Raw genomic sequence first — 19,709 nt, forward strand, 5'->3', positions numbered from 1 at the left:
GTTTCTTAGGAATTTTACATCTGACGATAACTTCAGCCGAGGTTTTCTCAAAGAGTTCTTCATCAAAGTACCAATTCGCATGTTTCCAAGACTTGTTAAGTTATTCCAAGCAAATCTCAAGTTTAAAGACTTAACACTCACAACAAGGATGATTTTGAAAAATTGTTTGAGTTATCCTACTTTCATAAGACGTACACCTATGATGGACCTTATGGATCAACGAAATTCAGTCACAATGTTATTTTTGTTTATGTTGGTGACTTGGTTCTTGCAAGATATAATTTAACAGAAATCACACACATCAAAACTATCTCGGACACACATTTCAGCAACAAAGACCTGGGGAATCTTAAATGTTTTATTGGTTTTGAAATTTCTAGGTCTTCCACATGTATTTCATTATGCCAACACAAATATTGTTTAGACCTCTTACAAGAAACAAAATATTTGGGCATACAAGCCTGCAATACACCAATGGATCCTACACACAACCTTGACTCAGGATTTAAGTAGTTACCTCTTGATCCTACTCAATTGAGAAGTCTCACTGACAAGTTACTTTATTCAACACATTCTCGCCAGGATATCAACTTCTTTGTGTGCAGCTCTCTAGGCCTACCACGAAACACTTCAAAGCAACAATCATAATCATTAGATACCTTGAAAATTCACATGCACTTGGACCCTTCTTCAACAGTACTTCTAATCTCACCCTAACTAACTTTTCAAACTCTAATCACAAAACATGAGTCAGAACAAGGACAAGATAACATGATAGTCCCATCATTGAACCATTTCTCGACAGCATCTATGTTCCACCTGACTTAGCATACTGCAATTGATAAAGACAGCAACAACAAATCACAGACTACCTAACAACTATATAAACAGAATCAAATTTTTCAAGTGAGAAAAAAAACAGCATTCAAGCAAACCTTGGTTTGCATGAACTTGATATAAATTGCCATTTCAATATGTATATTCCACAACATGATAGATCATCGTGAGTAAGATACATTAAATGAACGATGAAACTCAAAACAAATTGATATACTTTGTAAATTACATATGTGAACAAACTTTGGTATATTTGTCTATATCATAACTTGTGCTTTTTGCGTCTATATAGATAAATTATGATTAGGATGAACTAATTCTTTTTGTATGTTCATTTCTTAGGACTTCAAACAAGCTTCCATCATAAACACCGCGAATTGTTTCTTTGGGAAGTAAACCATTCTTGTCTTTCGCAAGTGTGTAAAGAATTTTCCATTCAACAAAGCTACCAATTCTGCATATATCATCATGCATTAATGGTTATTATGTTTCTATAGTGAAAATAAAATTTAATTAATACTGAAAAATGTAATCCATATGCATCATATTCAAACCAACCTTCCTGTGAGATCTTTAGGCTCTCTGTTTGCTTTTATCAACTCGTCGAGCTCATCATGTGTTAAAGCATTTGGATGTGTATGTGCATGTTTCATGAAAATTTCTTCAAATTTTGATTCAACAAACCTTCCTTCACTGTCATAAGCTCCGGTGTCACTGCCATGTTTGCCTAGTTTGATATTCTTAACTTCAATTGGAAAAAGTGGAGATGGGAACTTCCCCTACACAACAACAACAACCATATAATAAATGTTAGCTTAATAAGTGCTTTCTGAGAATTTATATTAAATACATAACAGCGTAACTTGTTGTCTGTTTCTCATGCCAAGGGATTTTTAAAATCAAGTTTCATGCTGAGGGATTAGTGGAAAGAATCAAGGCAAGGCTAGTAGCCAAAGACTATAACCAAATTGAAGGCTTGGATTAGTGACACATATTCACCAGTGGTCAAACTCACGACTATCATACTTGTTATTGCTATCATTCTATTAACGAAAATACTCGCTAGACCTTCTATCTGACAAAGGACTTTCGAGTTCCAAACTGGTTAGCACACCTGTAGAACCCTCAATAAAGCTTCTTCATGATAATGTCCCTACACACTATGACATTTCTGGGTATAGAAGGTTGATTGGTCGCTTGCTATACCTAACCGCTACAACGCCTAACATCACACTCATCACTCAACAATTCAGCCAAATTCTCAACAAACCATCTGCTATCCATTTCATTGTAACTACAAGAGTCCTTCGATACTTGAAGCAATGCGCTGCTTGAGGTTTGATCTTCCCACGAGATTCATATCTTCATCTCATTGGTTTCTCAGATGTTAATTAGGGCCAGATGTGTAGAAACCCGAAGATCAATCTCGGGCCAATGATTCTTCTTAGGAAAATCTATGATTTCATGACATCAAGATTCCATCAACCAAATTACCAGTTCTCTATTGTGACAACTTAAGTGTTACTCACATAGATGCAATCCTATGCTCCATGAACATACCAAACACATAGAAATCGATTGCCACCTTATTCGAGAAAAGCTCCAAACTAGTTTACTTAAATTGCTGCTAGTTTCTTCCAAAGATCAGAGAGTTGATTTCTTCACTCAACTTCTTCTTCCTCAACCATTCCACATTCTTTTATCCAAGTTAGAAATGATCAACATCTATCCTCCAACTTGTCCGGAGATAACACACAACGACGATGAAAAATGAGTTACAAGTTAGTTAGACCACTAACTAACTCGCTATGCAAGCTTTCCTCATATAAAATAAAAAGTTAGTTAGTGTCTTGTTATAAAACATTTCCTTATATAGAAAGTGGTCGTTAAGAGTTAGTTAGAGATTCTTTTTAGAAACATATGTGTAAACAAATAGTGCTAAACAAAGCAAAGGAAAAAAAAAGAGAAATTGATATACTTACAGGACGAGTAGTCTGACTGAGGGCCACATTAATGAAAGCAGCAGCTGCAGTTGATAATAACACCCCACTCCCAATTTCACGCATTGCTGTTATTAATTCATTATTATTAACCAAAATTGTTGATAAGAAAATTTGGGTGTTTTGTTTTAAATTTAACTAAATAGGTTAATCAGTAATCAGTTTACAGCACAATCAACCGACATAAAAAGAAAAGAAAATCTAAACTTTATCATTTGTTTCATTTCCTTCCCATAAATTAAGGATAATGATAAATACCTTGGAAAGTTTCCCATGGATAAATAACACCATCTTTATTAACATCAAAGAAAGCAGCATGTTTCTGAAGAACATTTTCATGAACTGGATTTTGTTTCTTATCCTCAATACCACCAACAGATTCTACAAGTAAATTGAAATTTAAAAAAAACATCAATCTACGAAATATAGTTAACAAAGCAAAACACAGTTGAAAAGAAGACAGATTTTGTAAAATAATACCTTGTTGTTTGGTATCTGATGAGAGAGAAGAAGAAGAGGCCATATTGATGAAGAGAATGCTTAACCAAAAAAGGAGTTTTAGAAGAATGTGCATTTTAGTAAGTGTTGCTTTTGGTTTAATGTCTGAATATTTATAGGTAAATGACAACTTAGCGTGTAGGATTTTGTATTCTTGCGTTTCTGTTTCATCTTATCTTTCTGTTTTGGAACTGTTATAAATAATATTGAAAAGAGAAAAGATAACTAGTTTTTAACACCTACACCGTAATTTAATACGTAATACATGTTAGTTTAATTTTTTAATATTTTATTTTATCTTTGGATTGTGTGCAAGACAATTTTTCTTCGTTAACATTTACAGTGTATGATACGGTGTGCTGAAAACTGGTGTATAAATAGCAAAACTCTATTAAAAAAATAGAAATTTTGTTATTTTATGAATATGGTTCAATTGTTTGTTTATGATGAAAGCAACAACAATTGGCTCATAAACCATTCAAAAACAAAACTTCAAAGGTAATACTGAGTTCATAAGTTTTGTTGTGTAGTTAATCTGATTTCAAAGAGTACACACTTCATCTAAATCTATATTATGTCAATGTTTGATTTCATTTTTAGAGGCTACCTATCTAAATTGATTTTAATTTGTTTCACTGTATTTGAAATAGAATTGATTTTATAAAATAAATGAGAGTTTGAAGATGACCACCGTGGGAATGCTTCTGGTGTGGTGGTTGTGGTCTTTAGTGATCATAGAGAGGTGCCTACAAAGTTATCATTCAAGTCATTATTTGAGAGAAGTGCAACTGTTGCAAGTACGGGGGCCAAGGACAATCAAAGACCTTCAAAATGTCATCCCAAAGAACGAATATGTCTATCTATTCAAATTGACTGAGGTGTATAGTGTGAGTTGATGGCAAAGAACGTTTATCATATGCATAAGGGCATCATTCTTCTTTCCTTGGGATCTAATAGAAGAGGTAAGATCAGGGATTTAGGAAGGCTCTGTGAAGAGACAAGCGCCTTATGTAGATGCCTTATCTTCATTGGTGTGCATAGCCCCCTACTTTGGGTTGTTGTCCCCAACTCCTTATGATCGTTTTTGGGGATCATTATCCAGCTGATTATTGGACGTCTCTAGGGAATCCACCTGGCCAATGGCTTTCTCTTCTTCCCGAATGTGAGAAAAATAAACAAGAAGAGGGGTTGAATTGTGTATTTCGAAAAATCGTTTCACTTCTGATACAGTGAGATCAGATTTTGAACAACGTTCAGAGTCTGATATCAGAAATAAATAAAGTGTTCAAAAATAAATGCTAGCAACACAAAGATTATCCTAGTTCCTCTCCTCAACTGAGAGTATTCCAGTCTCCTTGCCTCAACAAGAGCTTTTCACTATAACCAACAAGTTACAAATTGCTCAAGCACACTTGCAAGAGACTCCAATGCTCAATCAACCTAGAAAGAGATTTCTTCTCAAGCAACCTTGTAAGAGACTTATGCCTAATTAACTTAGAAATAGACTTCCTTGCACAAGTACGCAGACAAGAGACTTCCTTGCTCAAGCACGTAGGCAAGATATTTCCTCTACTTTAAACAAATTGTTTAGTATAAATGATAACCACTACACTTAGAAACACAATCAGAAGTATACAGTTATGCAACAACCACAAATATTCTTAACCTCTTAAGATTTCTAAGATAAACAAAGATAAGAAATCTTAAGATCTTAGGCGATAACAGTTACAAATGAAAGCTCTAATTTATGCTCAAGATAATATAATGTGTTGTTGTGTTTTTCCTTTAAATCTTCAACTTCCTTTTATAGAGGTATAGAAAGAGTCATTGGAGAGTTTGAACAAATGAGCAAACTCAGTGAATAAGTATGTCAAGAGAGACGTTGAAGATTGCATCTTGCTTGAAATATTGTCCACTGAATAATGGCATTGCTCATAATATCTTTCGAAATACTAGGTATCTACGAAAAGGTAGAACAACTTCAAGAGGTGACGTCACCATTCGTTGAGCCTTGAAAAAATAAAACCTAGTCGACTTAGTCCAGAAATCTGGAGCTTTAATAAGAAAAGACTGCTTTGGTACAATGTACGAATCAGATGCTCTTCAACCTTTCAGAATCTGGAGCTTTAATAAGACATGATTTATTTGGTATAGTGTAAGAATAAGACAAGATCTTTGACTTGAGAGTTTTATGTTCTAATTGTCTTAGAGTTTTTTACCTTTGAGTATGAGATATTGAATCCTTCAGAGTTTGTGAGTTACTTATCATAGGTTCTAATTGGTTCAGAACTCTACCATTTTCAGCAGCAAACATAAAGTAAGCATTCAGCCCCTTTTGAGCAGTGATTGAAGAAGAAGGATCGAATGGTTTCATCAAGATATTAGTCCTTGGATTGTAAGGTTTCTAATGATAACCAAGACCCCCCCCCCCCCTTTGCTCTTACTCACTCAATAAATCACATGAGCAAGTTTGGTTCTTTCATAACTAGATATAATAAAATCTTGAAGAGCTAATTCATTTTTATCCAAAGGTTTTTCAGACATACTTTTCATTGAAGCAATTTGTTATTTTTCAAGATTTTTAATTTTTTCTTTAGAACGATTTAGCACATCTTTTAAAATATCTTTTTGCTTCTTTAATGTTTTTATATGTCTGGCTTTCTTCTAGCATCTTTCCATAAGATCATGGCATAAAGTACTTAAATAAGATTTGGAGAGATTATAAAATACTTGTTATGCGTCTTCTGACTTAGAGTTAGAATCAACTTCAGATTCTGAGTTTGAGACAGTTGAGGCCATCAAGGAAAAATTGGCTTCTTCATCTTCTCCTTCATTACCAAGTTTTTCCCATGTTGCCATGAGGATTTTATTGAAATTGCTTATGAGTTTATTCTTCTGGAAGCTCTCATTTTTGCTTTTGTATTTTTGAAGATCGGGACATTCAACAATGAAATGATCAGGCTTCTTACAGTTGTAACAACCATCATAATCTTTACTCCTCGAAATTGACCCTTTGAAGTTATCTCTCTTACTAGAGAATTTGTTCTTCTTCATGGCCAAGTATTTAAATATTTTGATGATAAAGGCTAATTCATCATCATCTGAGTCTTCATTAGAAGCTTCATCATGAGTGGCTTCTTTGAGCTTTTGGGAAGATTTCTCAAATCCCCAAATAGATTTTAAAGTCATAGTTTTAACCTGCTTTTCAGGCTCATCTCCATTTAACTCCATTTCATGACTTTGGAGATTGCTAATAATATCTTAGTTCCTCTTCATTTCATGACAAAAGTAAATACTAGTAACACACAAAGATTATCCTAGTTCCTCTTCTCAACTGAGAGTAGTCCAGTCCCCTAGCCTCAATAAGATCTCTTTACTATAACCAAACAAGTTACAAATTGCTCAAGCACACTTGCAAGAGACTTCAATGCTCTTCTACTCAAGAAACCTTACAAGATACTTATGCTCAATTAACCTAGAAGGAGATTTCCTTGCTCAAGTATACAGACAATAGACTTTCTTGCTCAAGCACACATGCAAGAGACTTCTTCTACTTTAAACTAATTGTTAAGTAGAAACGGTAACCACTACACTTAGATACACAATCATGAGTATAGTAGTTGTGCAATAACCACAAAGGTTCTTAACCTCTTAAGATTTCTAATATAAACAAAGATAAGAAATATTAAGATCTTAGACAATAACCACAAAGGTTCTTAACCTCCATATTGGTATAACTCTTGTTCAAGACCTGAAGTCCAAACACAAGAACTTGAATTTTTGATACATAAATTCAATGTTATCATCATTTTTTATTCTAAAGAGCGCATATTGTTGAACCAGAAGATTAACTTTAGCTTCTTGAACTTGCTTATTACCTTCATAGGTAGCACATAGAGATTCAAAAATAGTCTTAGCAGTAGACTTATCAATAATCTTTATATAGTCAGAATGAGGTAAATCATCAACAAGAATGCCTCTCACTCTATGATGTTTTCTATAAACATTTTTCTGATCAGGAGTGAGAGACTTTCTTCCAGAAACCATTCCAACACCATTGACATGAAAGTCAATGCCATCTTCCAAGATATCCCATAACTCATCATCCGTACCAATTATGTAAGCGTACATCTTTCTCTTCCACCATTCAAATTCAGTAGAGTTACCACTAAATGTTGGTGGTCTAGCAGTATAGTTTTTTTTTTACCAGATGTACTTTGATCATGGTTGTGATCACCACGAGGAAAACCTCCAACGGGGCTAGTTACAACAGAACTATCAACCATGATAAAAAAATAGTATATTTCTCAAGATCTTTTATGTACCACAGTTGAGCGTATAATACATATTATGCTCTGATGCCAACTGAAGGTGAGAAAAATACACAAGAAGGGGGATTTGAATTGTGTATTCCAAAAAAATTGTTTCACTTCTGATACATAAATATCATATTCTGAACAAATTTCAGAGTCTGATATCAGAAATAAATACAGAAGCGAAAATAAAGTGTTCAAAAGTAAATGCTAGCAACACGCAAAGATTATCCTAGTTCCTCTTCCCAATTGAGAGTAATTCAACCCCCTAGCCTCAATAAGAGCTTTTTACTATAACCAAACAAGTTATAAATTGCTCAAGCATACTTGCAAGAGACTTCAATTCTCAATCAACCTAGAAAGAGACTTCTGCTCAAGCAACCTTGAAAGAGACTTACGCTCAATTAGCCTACAAAGAGACTTCTTTGCTCAAGTACACAAACAATAGACTTCCTTGCTCAAACATGTAGGCAAGTGACTTCCTCTATTTTAAACAAATTGTTTAGTAGAAATGGTAACCACTATACTTAGATACACAATCAGAAGTATAACAGTTGTGCAACAACCACAAAGGTTCTTAACCTCTTAAGATTTCTAATATAAATAAAGATAAGAAATATTAAGATCTTAGGCAATAACAGTTATAAATTAAAGCTCCGAGTTACGCTTAAGATAATATAATGAGTTGTTGTATTTCTCCTTCAAATCTTCGGCTTCTTTTATAGAGGTGGAGAAAGAGTCATTGGAGAGTTTGAACACATGAGCAAAATTAGTAAAGAATCAAGCCAAAATAGACATTGGAGAGTGCATCTGGTTTGAAGCATTATCCATTGAATAATGATATTGTTCACAACATCTTTCAAAATACTGGATATCTACAAAAAGGTAGAACAGACTGAAGAGGACACATCACCATTCCTTGAGCCTGCAAAATGAAACTTTAGTTTACTCTGTTCAGAAATCTGGGGCTTTGATAAGACAAGACTACTTTGGTACAATGTACGAATCAGGTTCTCTTCAACCTTTCAGAATCTGAGTTGTCATCAGAAGTTGGGTAATGAGACTAGAGTTTGAACCTTCAGAGGCTGATGAACCACTTCAGAGTCAACAAAGTTTGATCAATCATAATCTGACTTAAAATGCTTTCCTATATATGCTTTTAATCAATATTGATTTTATGCTTGTGATCCTACACACTTTAAAACATATGTTACATACCCATTTGTTCTTTAAATACTTTGTTATCATTTAAACCTAAGAGATATCAACAAATCTTTTTCCAACACTTCCCTATTCCAAAGTTAAAAATTGGTTTGAGGCTAACGTATATGGGTTCGTTATAGCTCTCTCTCTCTCTCTCTCTCTCTCTCTCTCTCTCTCTCTCTCTCTCTAACAGCTAGCTTATAGAGTGTGGTTAGCCAAGTGCATCACATCTACATTCGAGGTTTATTGTGTCTTTGTTCATACATCACATATCTTTAGTTTTTCCTCTTGTTGTAGTATTTCCTTTCTGCTTGAGGATTAACATATGTGTTGAGGATTTAAGATGTACCCTATCATTCACATAATAATCAAGGTATGGAATCGACTTAGTTGTAGTAACGCTTCCAAACTTGGTTACATTCCACTTTCTTGGAACAAATTCCCTGTGGAGGGTCTATGATGCATGTCTCTTTTCCCGTGTATGAGCCTTACAAATTTGGTGTAAGCTTTCCCTCCCCCAAGTTCCTTCCCCTACATTAGATCTTCGCAGTATGAGTTTGTCATGGTATAACTCCTTGGTATTGATTCTCTTATTGTATTTTACTTTTGTGGCATGTTTGACTACAACAATGAAATCGGCAAAGCATTTTTTTCATCTTGGAAATCTAGATATTCCTGGATCAATTGTGAGTTCACCATACCTTATAAGGGGTGTTTAGTCCTCCATCTTAGCTCTCCAACTTTGACATGAATGACAACCTCAACTTTGTAGGATATTCTTAAAGGTGTTTCCCCGATAATTAAGTGAGATTTTGTCTGGTATTCTTAAAGGACACGTGGGAGTTCTTCTTCCCAATTGCATTTATACCATTCTAATATTAAATATAGTCCCTTTAGTAGGAATATGTTAGAGGACTTTGCCTAGCCGTTGGTTTAAAGGTGCTCCACTGATGTGAAGTGGTGCTTAACTCCAAGGTCTTGAATTAGTTTCTTTAAATTTTTGCTTGTAAGGTATTAGTTTCCGTGATGATGGACTGGGAAGTTCCATATTTAACTAAGATATTTTGCTTGAAGAATTTCTAAATGTTAATGGTTATAATCTTTGCCAAGGCATCCACTTCAATTCATTTGGTAAAGTAATTTACAACCATAATCACAAACTTTAACTTCCCTAAAGCCAATGGGAAAGGACCAAGGATACCCATGTCCCACTAGAAGAACTAAGAGTGTACATGGGTTAGGTAAACTCAATAAAACCCATCCAAACTGACTTAAAAAATGGGTGAGATTGGGTTATTGGGTGAACACGATTTTAAAAAATGAAAAACATTCAAAATAATTGGGTTATGGGTAAACCCACACCCAACCCACAAAATCCATGGTTATTTAGTGACTATTTTTTGTAATTCGATGAGTGATGACTTTGATATCTTTAATCTTGATTGCTCCAATTACAACCTTTTGAACATATTTTATTTCGTAAGTAATGATTTTAACTTATTTATGATGCCTCATTTTGATTATTTTGATGTTAATTGATCAGTAAATTAGCAAGTGTACTAATATGCCAAAATTTTAATAATTGGAAATCCCAAAGTATCGAAGGACTGTGTGATGATATAGAGTTCGAGATTCAATTAAGTTAAACAAAAGCAATTGGTTTTTTTAATTAAATAGAGTAAATAACATCAAATTAAATAGAGTAGAAAATACTATGAGTATAGCATGCTAGGAATGGGTGTTTGAACCTAAATTATTAGTAATCCTAAATTGACCTTTTAACGACTTATTTTATCCTTACTTATAATCGGTTATCAAGTGTGTTTGCTCATAAGTCCTTAGTGAGTAAACCTTTAATCATTGAAATGAATCCCTATGTCCATAGAGAATTATAGATGAAATTAAGCAGTTAATTATCAAGAACAAATCGGCTTCTATAGGGTATCCCTAGTCCTAGGTGATATCTACTATAAAATACTTGAATCAAGTGTTACTGTTGAAAGTTCTTCCTAACAGGTAATCATAAATCAATTCACAATTTGACCAAAAGAGAAAGCATTAAACTCAGATAAAAGTAAATTAGAAGAATATAAAATATAATTCAATGGTGAAAATACCTTGAAGATGATGGTCCACCTTGAAGATGATGGTCCACCTTGATCTACTACGTTTTCCAGCTCTCAATTCGCAACTTGGCATCAAAAATCAAGTTTAAACCTCAAAAAATCAATTTCCGACTTCAAATACTAAAAATTTCTTTCTAGCTTTAAATCACTTTCCTTTTTTTCAGCATTAAGCTTATAAATAGGGGTTTTCCCTTCATATTTTCATATAGAGAAACATGAGCCTCCTATCTCTCCCTTCACATTTTCCCTCACTTTAATTTAGTTGTAGCGCTTCAAGAAAGTCTGAGTGTTTAGTGAGGAAGTTTGTATTTTGGAAAAGGCATTATTTTAAATTCACTAAAGAATATTTTTCACTTGGTTGAATAATTTATCCTAAGGGAGTGTTTGTTTGGGTTCAAAAGCTAAACTCGTTAAAAGCTTTGTTTTGGGCTTTGGGTTCTTAAGTCGTCATTTCAGTTCGTCAGCTCAGCCCGTGTAAAATCTTACTTTTGTGCGAGATCATCCTGGTTTAAAATAATGAATTGGTTCATGGTTATCTTGGTCAAAACCACAATTTGGTTCATAAACTCAACCTGGTAAAAAGCTTGCTTTGGTTCGAGATAAGCCTGGTTCAAAATATCTTCTTGGTTCGTGAGTTCAGACTAGTCAAAAGCTCATCTTGGTTCAAGATAAGTTTGTAGAAAATCTCAGTTTATCTTGGGGACTAACCGCTTCAATTTTTTGTTTGGAAGGAAGACTAACCTCTTCAATCCGCTGTTTAGAAGAAAGACTAACCGCTTATCTCCACACGTTTATGTTTGGAAGGAAGACTAATTGCTTCTCTCTGTTGTTCGTTGTTTGGTTAGAAGTAAGCCTTAAACTTCACTTTTCATCTTTTAAGGGGGTTCGAGAGTTTAACCTACTATAAGATCTTAAGCATTACTAGATACTCTCAAGAACAAATATTTTGGAGAGAATTAGGTCATTTCATTTCGACCGAATCTCTATAACTCCCAATGTCATTTCTCTTACCCTTAACTCTTTAGTTTTTGCATATTTACTTTCTGTTACTATTTTCAAACATTTTTATCAAAAATGTTTTTAAAATATGATAGTAATAAAGAAATGTTTTCAAACTATAGTTTTTTTAAAGCCAACAATTCAGTCCCTCTTGTGCATGGAGTCACATGCCTTACACAACTAACATACTAGTGTTGTCTGTAAGTCATTTGACATGTCTATTCTCTAAGGAACTTGGGAGATTGACTCCATTTTTTATGTATGTGACAAGTTATCATCGAGTGGAACATATACCGAATCTCTATTAGCGTTTGGCCTTAGGATTTTCGTTCTAGCCTCGATAGGGAGAGGTCTCTCTGAGTCGTCTTCATCCTCAGACGTGGATTCTTATATACGTGTTAAAGTTCATAACACTGATGTTTAAAGTGTGTTATCCTAAATAAAAATTGGCATATTTTAACTTCTCCTTTCTTGGATGGGAGCAACATTCAGGTTTGTCTACAGGGCTTTATGGTAATGACATGCTCTTGTCGGGTCTGTGTAAATAGTCAATATTTCGTCATGAATGTCGTGATTCTTCATTTTCAAGTAGACAAGAGGTGTGAAATCATATAAAGTTGTTGTGAAGGGTATCCCCAGGATGCAATTGTAAACTCTTTTGTATGGAACTAAAAGGAATTGAATATCTGCAGTCCTGGCATCTCTCCATTATCCAAAGGTAACTTAAGTTCAATGAAGCCCCAAATTTGGGTTACCAATTTGTTGAAGTCTTGCAAATCATTACATTTGTAGGGTGATAACCTCTCTCACTTCAAGCCTAACTTAGTGAATAGTTTTACATACATAATATCAGAAAAACTTCATCAATCAATGAGGATCCTTCAAACATCAAAGTTTTCATTAGTGGTCGTTATCACTATGGGAAAAATTTCATTGGGGATGTCCTTTCCTTTTCCCCGTCTTTGAAACCTAGGATGATTCCTTGAGGGTTCTCTCCTAAAGATGGTTCCTCGTTTCTATCTACTAATAACAACTCTGCAATATTTCTTCTATTAGTGCCTCCTCTTTGCTGATGTCTCTTCTTTTATTGGTGCCTCCTACAACTTCAAATGTCTTCATGGGCGGTGTGCAACCTCACCATGAAGAACACTTTCCACGCGAGGATTGACTCTGTTAGAGAGGTTTCTGTCTAGAATCCATCAATCTCTTATGTTTTCCCCTTCATTCATTTTCCTTTGTGTATGTACCATGTCTTCCCTTTTTAATCAAGTCTTTTATTGCATTCTTCAAGTGAATGCAATCATTAGTTTCGTGGGCATGGCTTTTATGAAACCTAAAAAACTATGACTTATCAACTTGTGTTGACTCCTTCACGATATTGTTTACTGTGAATTTTAGTAAGCAATTTTTTTTCATTTTGCTTAAGGGATTAAACTCGAAAAGATCTCAGGACATATTTGTGTGAATCATAAGTTTTAAACAAGTTTGACATCAAAAACAAGATGTAAGATTTTAGAATAATGACTGAAATTAATCTTTGAAGTAGAAATGTAAAGGAAACATAAAGAATGTCTGAAACTAAATTCAATGCAATAAATGACTTGAAAATATAGATTTTAATTTATAAAGTGGAACGCATACTTACATTCTTGACTCTTTTCTCATAAACACATGAATACTTTGAGTTTTGAAGAATTTGTGTACAATTGTAGATGCCTAAAACTCAAAGTGAATACTACTTATATACTACTTGTATACCATCAGAATTTTGTAGCACCTCTATCCCAAGAAAAAACCTCATCTTACCCAAGTTCGACATATCAAACTCTCTTAACATAGAGCTTTTAAATTCAGACATCATAACTTCATAATTTCCAGTAAAAATTAAATCATCAACATAAACACTTACAATTATAATTTTTCCTTCTTTGCTTCTCTTTGTGAATAATGTCTGCTCACTATCACACCTCTGAAATCCTTCACCAATGAAATGTGTTTCGATTAGACTAAACCAAGCTCGTGGTGCTTATTTTAATCCATACAAAGCTTTGTGTAAGTTGTAAACAATATGCTCACTGCCCTTTTTTTCATATCCTCTTGGTTGTTCCACATAAACATCCTCACTCAGCTCATCATAGCGGAAAGCCGACTTGACATCCAACTGAAAAATCTGCCAGTTCTTATATGCCGCTAGAGCGACAATCATTCTCACTGTATCCATCCTTGCCACTGGTGCATAAACTTCTATGTAGTCCACTTCATGCTTTTGAGAATACCCTTTAGCAACCAAATGAGCCTTGTACTTGTCAATTTTTCCATGTTCATTGTATTTGGTTTTGTAAACCCATTTTACTCAAATTATTTTGGCCCTGACAGGTGTTTCAATAAGCGTTCATGTACATTTTTTTTCAATGGATTTGATTTCATTATCCATAGCCAATTCCAATTTTTACTCTTCACGGCTTCCTCAAAACATATTAGATCAGTTGACACCATTAAAGCCAAGTGGGTTTCATCATCGGACAAACCTTCGCCACTAACATAATCATCCATCCAAGCAGGAGGTCGCCTCACTCTCTCTTCACTATCACTATAATCATCCCTCATTTCTCCAACTCTCTCGTCACTGGTTTCACCATTATCCCTGTCAATATTTTCTTCTCTCTCATTTTCACTTTCCATTTCTTCCCATTCTAAATCCAGTATTGTTTATCTTTCATTCCAATACCATTTCTTTTCCTCCTCAAAGATAACATCTCTACTCACGACAACCTTTTTAGCAACCAGATCAAACAACTTATATCCTTCTGATTCTTCACTAACTCCCAACAAAATACACGTAATACTTCTATTGTCAAGTTTAGTCCTCCTTGATTTTGGAACATGAGCATGTGCTATGCACCAAAATACCCGAAAGTGATCAACTGAGGGTTTTAATCCACTTTAAGCATCCTCTGGTGTTACATCCTTGACTGCCAAAGTAGGACACCTGTTTAGAAAATAAACAATCCAATTCACCGCCTCTGGCCAGAAGGTTTTAGGAATGTTTTTATCAGATAACATGGAACGAACCATGTTCATAACAGTTCTATTTTTCCTCTCGGAAACACTGTTCTGTTGCGGAGTTTAAGCAGTGGTTAATTGCCTTTTAGTCCCACTTTGTTTGCAAAAATCATTGAACTCATTTGAATTAAATTCAACTCCTTTATTAGTGTGTAGACACTTAATAAACATCTAAACTTCCTTCTCAACCATGATTTTAAAGCATTTGAAAGAATTTAAAGCCTCAAACTTTTCTACCAAAAAATGCACCCATGCTTTTCTACTATAATCATCAATGAATAATAGGATGTAGCTTTTGTTGTTGTTAGATATGGGACTGATAAGACCGCAAATATCTGAACGAATGAGTTCTAACTTCTGCGTTGCTCTTCAATTACTCTTCCTTGGAATAGGGTCACAATGTTGCTTTCCATTGATGTAATCAGTGCATGTCATTGTGGAGACAACGAGTTGAGGAAGTCCACGAACCATGTTCTTGTGCAACAACATTTTCAAGCCTTTGTAACTTAGATGTCCATACCTTCGATGCCAGAGGTGCGACAGTTCTTGAGCTTTTGTGTGAAAGCACGGATCAGATTGTGCTTGTGAAGAGGCTTGAGTTTGGGGCAGCAAAATAAGCATCCTATTGACACTCATGTTAGTTTGAATAATCAACCCTTCTCTGGATGAAATATCTTGCAACTTCCTCCCTTGATCAAGATTGCCAAATCCTTTTCTTGCAACTGCCCTATACTTAGAAGATTATTTTTCAATTCTTAAATATAGTATACTTCAGTAACAACGATATTCATTCCATTTAGTAGTAATTACACACTTCCTTTCCCCATCACATACATCTTAGTGTTGTTTCCCAATTTTATAGAATGTCAAAATTTTTCATCAAGTTCATTGAACATAATTCGATCATCGCACATATGATTAGAACATCCTGAATCAAGGAACCATGCATCTTGCCTTTTAGCTTCATACAGCTCCTCATAAGACATCAAAGGCATTTCTGTTTCTTCATTAAATTCTGCATAGTTAGCTTCTTTGTTGCGAGGACATTCATAACGAAAATGTCCAAGTCGATGACATTGGTAACACTTTATGGTTGCCTTGTTGAAGTTTATATGACCTCTACCTCTTCCCCTTCCTCTGTAAGCAACTCGACCATGATCTCTTCCCCCTTCATATGTAACTTTCAAGGCTTGTTCCGCCACTGCATCGTTGGAACTTCTGTTCACGCACTATTAATGAGCTTTGTAACTCATTCATAGAAAGATCATCGACATCCTTTGACTCTTCAATAGAACAAACAATATAGTTAAACTTCTCGGTTAAAGAGCGTAAAATCTTTTCAACCACTTTAACGTCTGATATCTCCTCCCCATAAATTTGCATTTTATTGGCCACTATCATGACCCTAGAGAAGTATTATGTTACACCTTCACTGGATCTCATCTAAAGAGTTTCAAATTCTCTGCGGAGAGCTTGAAGATGAGACCTTTTGACTCTTGCATTTCCTTCAAACTTTTTCTTCATAGCATCCTATATCTTTTTAGAAGTCTCCTTCTTAAGGATGGTGTTAAGCACGGTTCGATCAATCGTATGAAATAGATAGTTCTTTGTTTTGAGATCCTTCAACTTCATCTCATCTTTCTTCTTTCGTTGTGCTTCTGTTGGTACCACTCCACTTGCTGGCTCAACACAGCCAGGCTCGATTAGCTCCCAATATTCCTTTGATCTGAGGAAATTTTCCATTAGCATGCTCCAATGATCATAATGACCATCAAAACGCGGGATTGTGGGTTGTACAAACCTCCCTTATGTAGTCTTTTTTTTTTGCTGCAAGGGTATCAAAGACCGTTGCTTTGATAGATCAGCCCTGTGGGGGCTCTGATACCAAATTGTTGATAATCTTTATAGAATTGAAACTAAAAGCAAGAACTAAATAACTGGACTAAATGACTCAGTTTTATTAACTGCAACATTGACTTAAATAGCCATTGAATACGCGATTAAAAACTATAACTGAAAACAATCGATTAATCTAAAATAAAGGATGATAATGCTAAGTGATTCCTAAAACTAAGGAAAGCAGAATATGACTTTTATTTTAACTAAAGATTATGGATTAAATCTTTCAAATCTACCATCACAAAAGCGACTATATGTTTTTCCTTTTTTTGGAATGATATGTAATTAACTACAACCTTATTTATATGTTTTGTAACTATAGTTAACAAAAAGTATGTCAAATAAATATAAACATGATTTAGACGGAAATACAAAAACACTCATGGACATGATATAAATTGTCATAACAATATGTATATTCTACAACATGATAGATCATGAGTAAGATACATTACTTCACAAATAAATGAACAATGAAACTAAAAACGAATTGATATACTTTATCCTTTTGCTTGAATATCGATAAATTATAATTAGGAAGAACTTCTTCTTTTTGCATGTTCATTTTTGAGCACTTCAAACAAGGTTCCATCATAAACACCACGAACTGTTTCTTTCTGAAGTAAACCATTCTTGTCTTTCGCAAGTTTGTAAAGAATTTTCCATTCAACACAGCCACCAATCCTTCCTTTGATATCTTTAGGTTCTCTATTTGCCTTAATCAACTCGTCGAGCTCATCACGTGTTAAAGCATTTGGATGTGTATGTGCATGTTTCATGAAAATTTCTTCAAATTTTGATTCAACAAACCTTCCTTCACTGTCATAAGCTCCACTGTCACTGCCATGTTTGCCTAGTTGGATATTCTTAACCTCAATTGGAAAAAGTAGAGATGGGAACTTCCCCTACACAACAACAACAACAACAATATAAATAACAGCGTAACTTGTTGTCTGTTTTTCTTCTATTCGGATTTACTTACCGGACGAGTAGACTGACTTAGGCCCACATTGATGAAAACAGCAGCTGCAGTTGATAACAACACTCCACTCCCAATTTCACGCATCGCTGTTGTTCATTCATTCATCCATTTATTATTAACCAAAATCTAATGAAAAACTTCCTTTTAATAAATTAAAAGAATCTGTGTAGAAACAAAAATACCTCGAAAAGTTTCCCACGGATAAATAAGACCATCCTTATTGACATCAAAGAAAGCAGCATGTTTCTGAAGAACATTTTCATGAACTGAATTTTGTTCCTTATCCTCAATTCCACAAACAAATCCTACATGTGAATAGAAATTAAAAAATAAAAAACATCAATTTAAAGAAAAAGAAACAAATTTTGTAACACAATACCTTGCTGTTTGGTATCTGATGAGAGAGAAGAAGAAGATGCCATATTGATGTAGAGAATGCTTAACCAAAAAAGGAGTTTTAGAAGAATGTGCATTTTAAGTAAGTGGTGCTTTCGGTTTGATGTGGGAATATATAGGTGAAGATAACGTAGGGTGTAGGATTTTGTATCATGCTTTTATGCCTCATCTTATCTTTCTGTTTTGGAACTGTTATAAGTAATATTAATAAATAGAAAACTTTATTTTGGTATATGATTCAATTGTTTGTTTATGATGAAAGCAACAACACTGACTACACACAAATAAACTAACTGACACATAAATAAATCAAAAACAAAACTAACCGACACACATAAATATAGAATGGATGAAAGTGTGAAAAGATTTCTTTTGTTGTAGTCATAAGTCAATATAAGTCAATATTTGAGAGAGGCGGAATTGTTGCAAATGTGAATGAGTGAATACATGAGCGCAACTTTGAGTCACGCTAAATAACGATGATAATAATAACCATCCAATTGGTGTAGCTTGAAGTGCGGAGGACCATTGGATCTATGTCAACGGTTTCCTCGAGAAAGACCTCCACATATGCTCATGCGTCTAGGGTGGGAGGGTGATAGACCTAGATCAACTTCAATGCACTTGAGTATCGTTATATAACCGAAACTTCATCTTAATCGTTGGACGTGGTTTTTGATCTTCTATTGAATCACGGCCTTTGATCTTGGGGCCTTTAGTGTCTATAAATTGGAAATTTGAGGTTCAGTTTCATTTTTCTAACTTCTTTCGCTCTTGAGTGATATCACTTTTCTTCTACTTATTTAGGCCATTGTTGTTGATGTTTCTTGCATTTCAAATTATTTGGTTTAAATCAAATTGATTATCTATTGAATCTTCTAAACATGCATTAAAATATAAGGTACATTTTTTCTTATCTCTTGCTTTTCTCTGATTTTCGTTAGTTCTTCACTAATAACTCATTTAGGAAACCTATAACTAGGAATTCCTCTTATTTATCTAAGTAGCAACGTAGAAATTAGTGATGCATCGTCTCGAACTGAGGTGGAGGTAATTGACATGTAAGTGATGATAACAAAAGTCGCAAATCTTGAAGTGACTAACCCAAAAATTAGAAATGTTTTCCCTACTATGATAGAAATGAGCAGTGTTGGTGTTGGGTTTACCTTTGATGAAATTATGATCGGGGGATTTGTGGGGAATATCATGGAAGAACATCTAACTTAAGGTTTTGCTAGGTATATAAGGCATTCGTTCAACCGCAGAGCTATTAAGGATGAGTTTAAGTGGTGGTTAAAAGAATAGACAAGATGTAATACTCATGATAGGAATTCTTTATCTGTTGACATTAAAACATACATGGGAAGGAGGGCGTCATCGACTCTTGAACTCC

At 34.4% G+C, this 19,709-nt stretch overlaps 1 protein-coding gene across 4 annotated transcripts; it reads right to left on the reverse strand.

Annotated features, from left to right (window-relative positions):
- Window positions 1-281: 281 nt before the first annotated feature.
- LOC127098302 (probable peroxygenase 5) lies at window positions 282-18,507 on the reverse strand. 4 transcript variants are annotated; one of them, XM_051036862.1, is made up of 5 exons: window positions 3,318-3,499; window positions 3,096-3,218; window positions 2,820-2,905; window positions 1,522-1,616; window positions 282-832 (listed from the first exon to the last, which is right to left on the reverse strand). In XM_051036862.1, the coding sequence occupies exons 1-5, from the start codon at window positions 3,409-3,411 to the stop codon at window positions 784-786; spliced, it is 447 nt and encodes a 148-aa protein (XP_050892819.1). In that variant the 5' UTR covers window positions 3,412-3,499; the 3' UTR covers window positions 282-783. The 4 variants fall into 4 exon arrangements, with proteins under 4 accessions (XP_050892819.1, XP_050892817.1, XP_050892816.1 ...); XM_051036860.1 differs by lacking the exons at window positions 282-832; window positions 3,318-3,499 and adding exons at window positions 908-1,291; window positions 18,300-18,453 and having other exon boundaries at window positions 1,396-1,616; XM_051036859.1 differs by lacking the exon at window positions 282-832 and adding an exon at window positions 908-1,291 and having other exon boundaries at window positions 1,396-1,616; window positions 3,318-3,498.
- Window positions 18,508-19,709: the final 1,202 nt, after the last annotated feature.

This window comes from Lathyrus oleraceus, chromosome 6 (genome assembly GCF_024323335.1).
Source record: "Lathyrus oleraceus cultivar Zhongwan6 chromosome 6, CAAS_Psat_ZW6_1.0, whole genome shotgun sequence".
Lineage (NCBI taxonomy): Eukaryota > Viridiplantae > Streptophyta > Magnoliopsida > Fabales > Fabaceae > Lathyrus > Lathyrus oleraceus.

What these genes read in the sequence shown, in the direction of transcription:
- LOC127098302 (XM_051036860.1), bottom strand. Translation starts at nt 18,393, where the DNA reads ATGCACATTCTTCTAAAACTCCTTTTTTGGTTAAGCATTCTCTACATC. An exon ending in ATCAGATACCAAACAGCAAG is followed by an intron (nt 3,219 to 18,299) that starts GTATTGTGTTAC and finishes ATTTACTTGTAG; the next exon opens with AATCTGTTGGTGGTATTGAG. An exon ending in CCTAAAGATCTCACAGGAAG is followed by an intron (nt 1,292 to 1,395) that starts GTTGGTTTGAAT and finishes TGATATATGCAG; the next exon opens with AATTGGTAGCTTTGTTGAAT.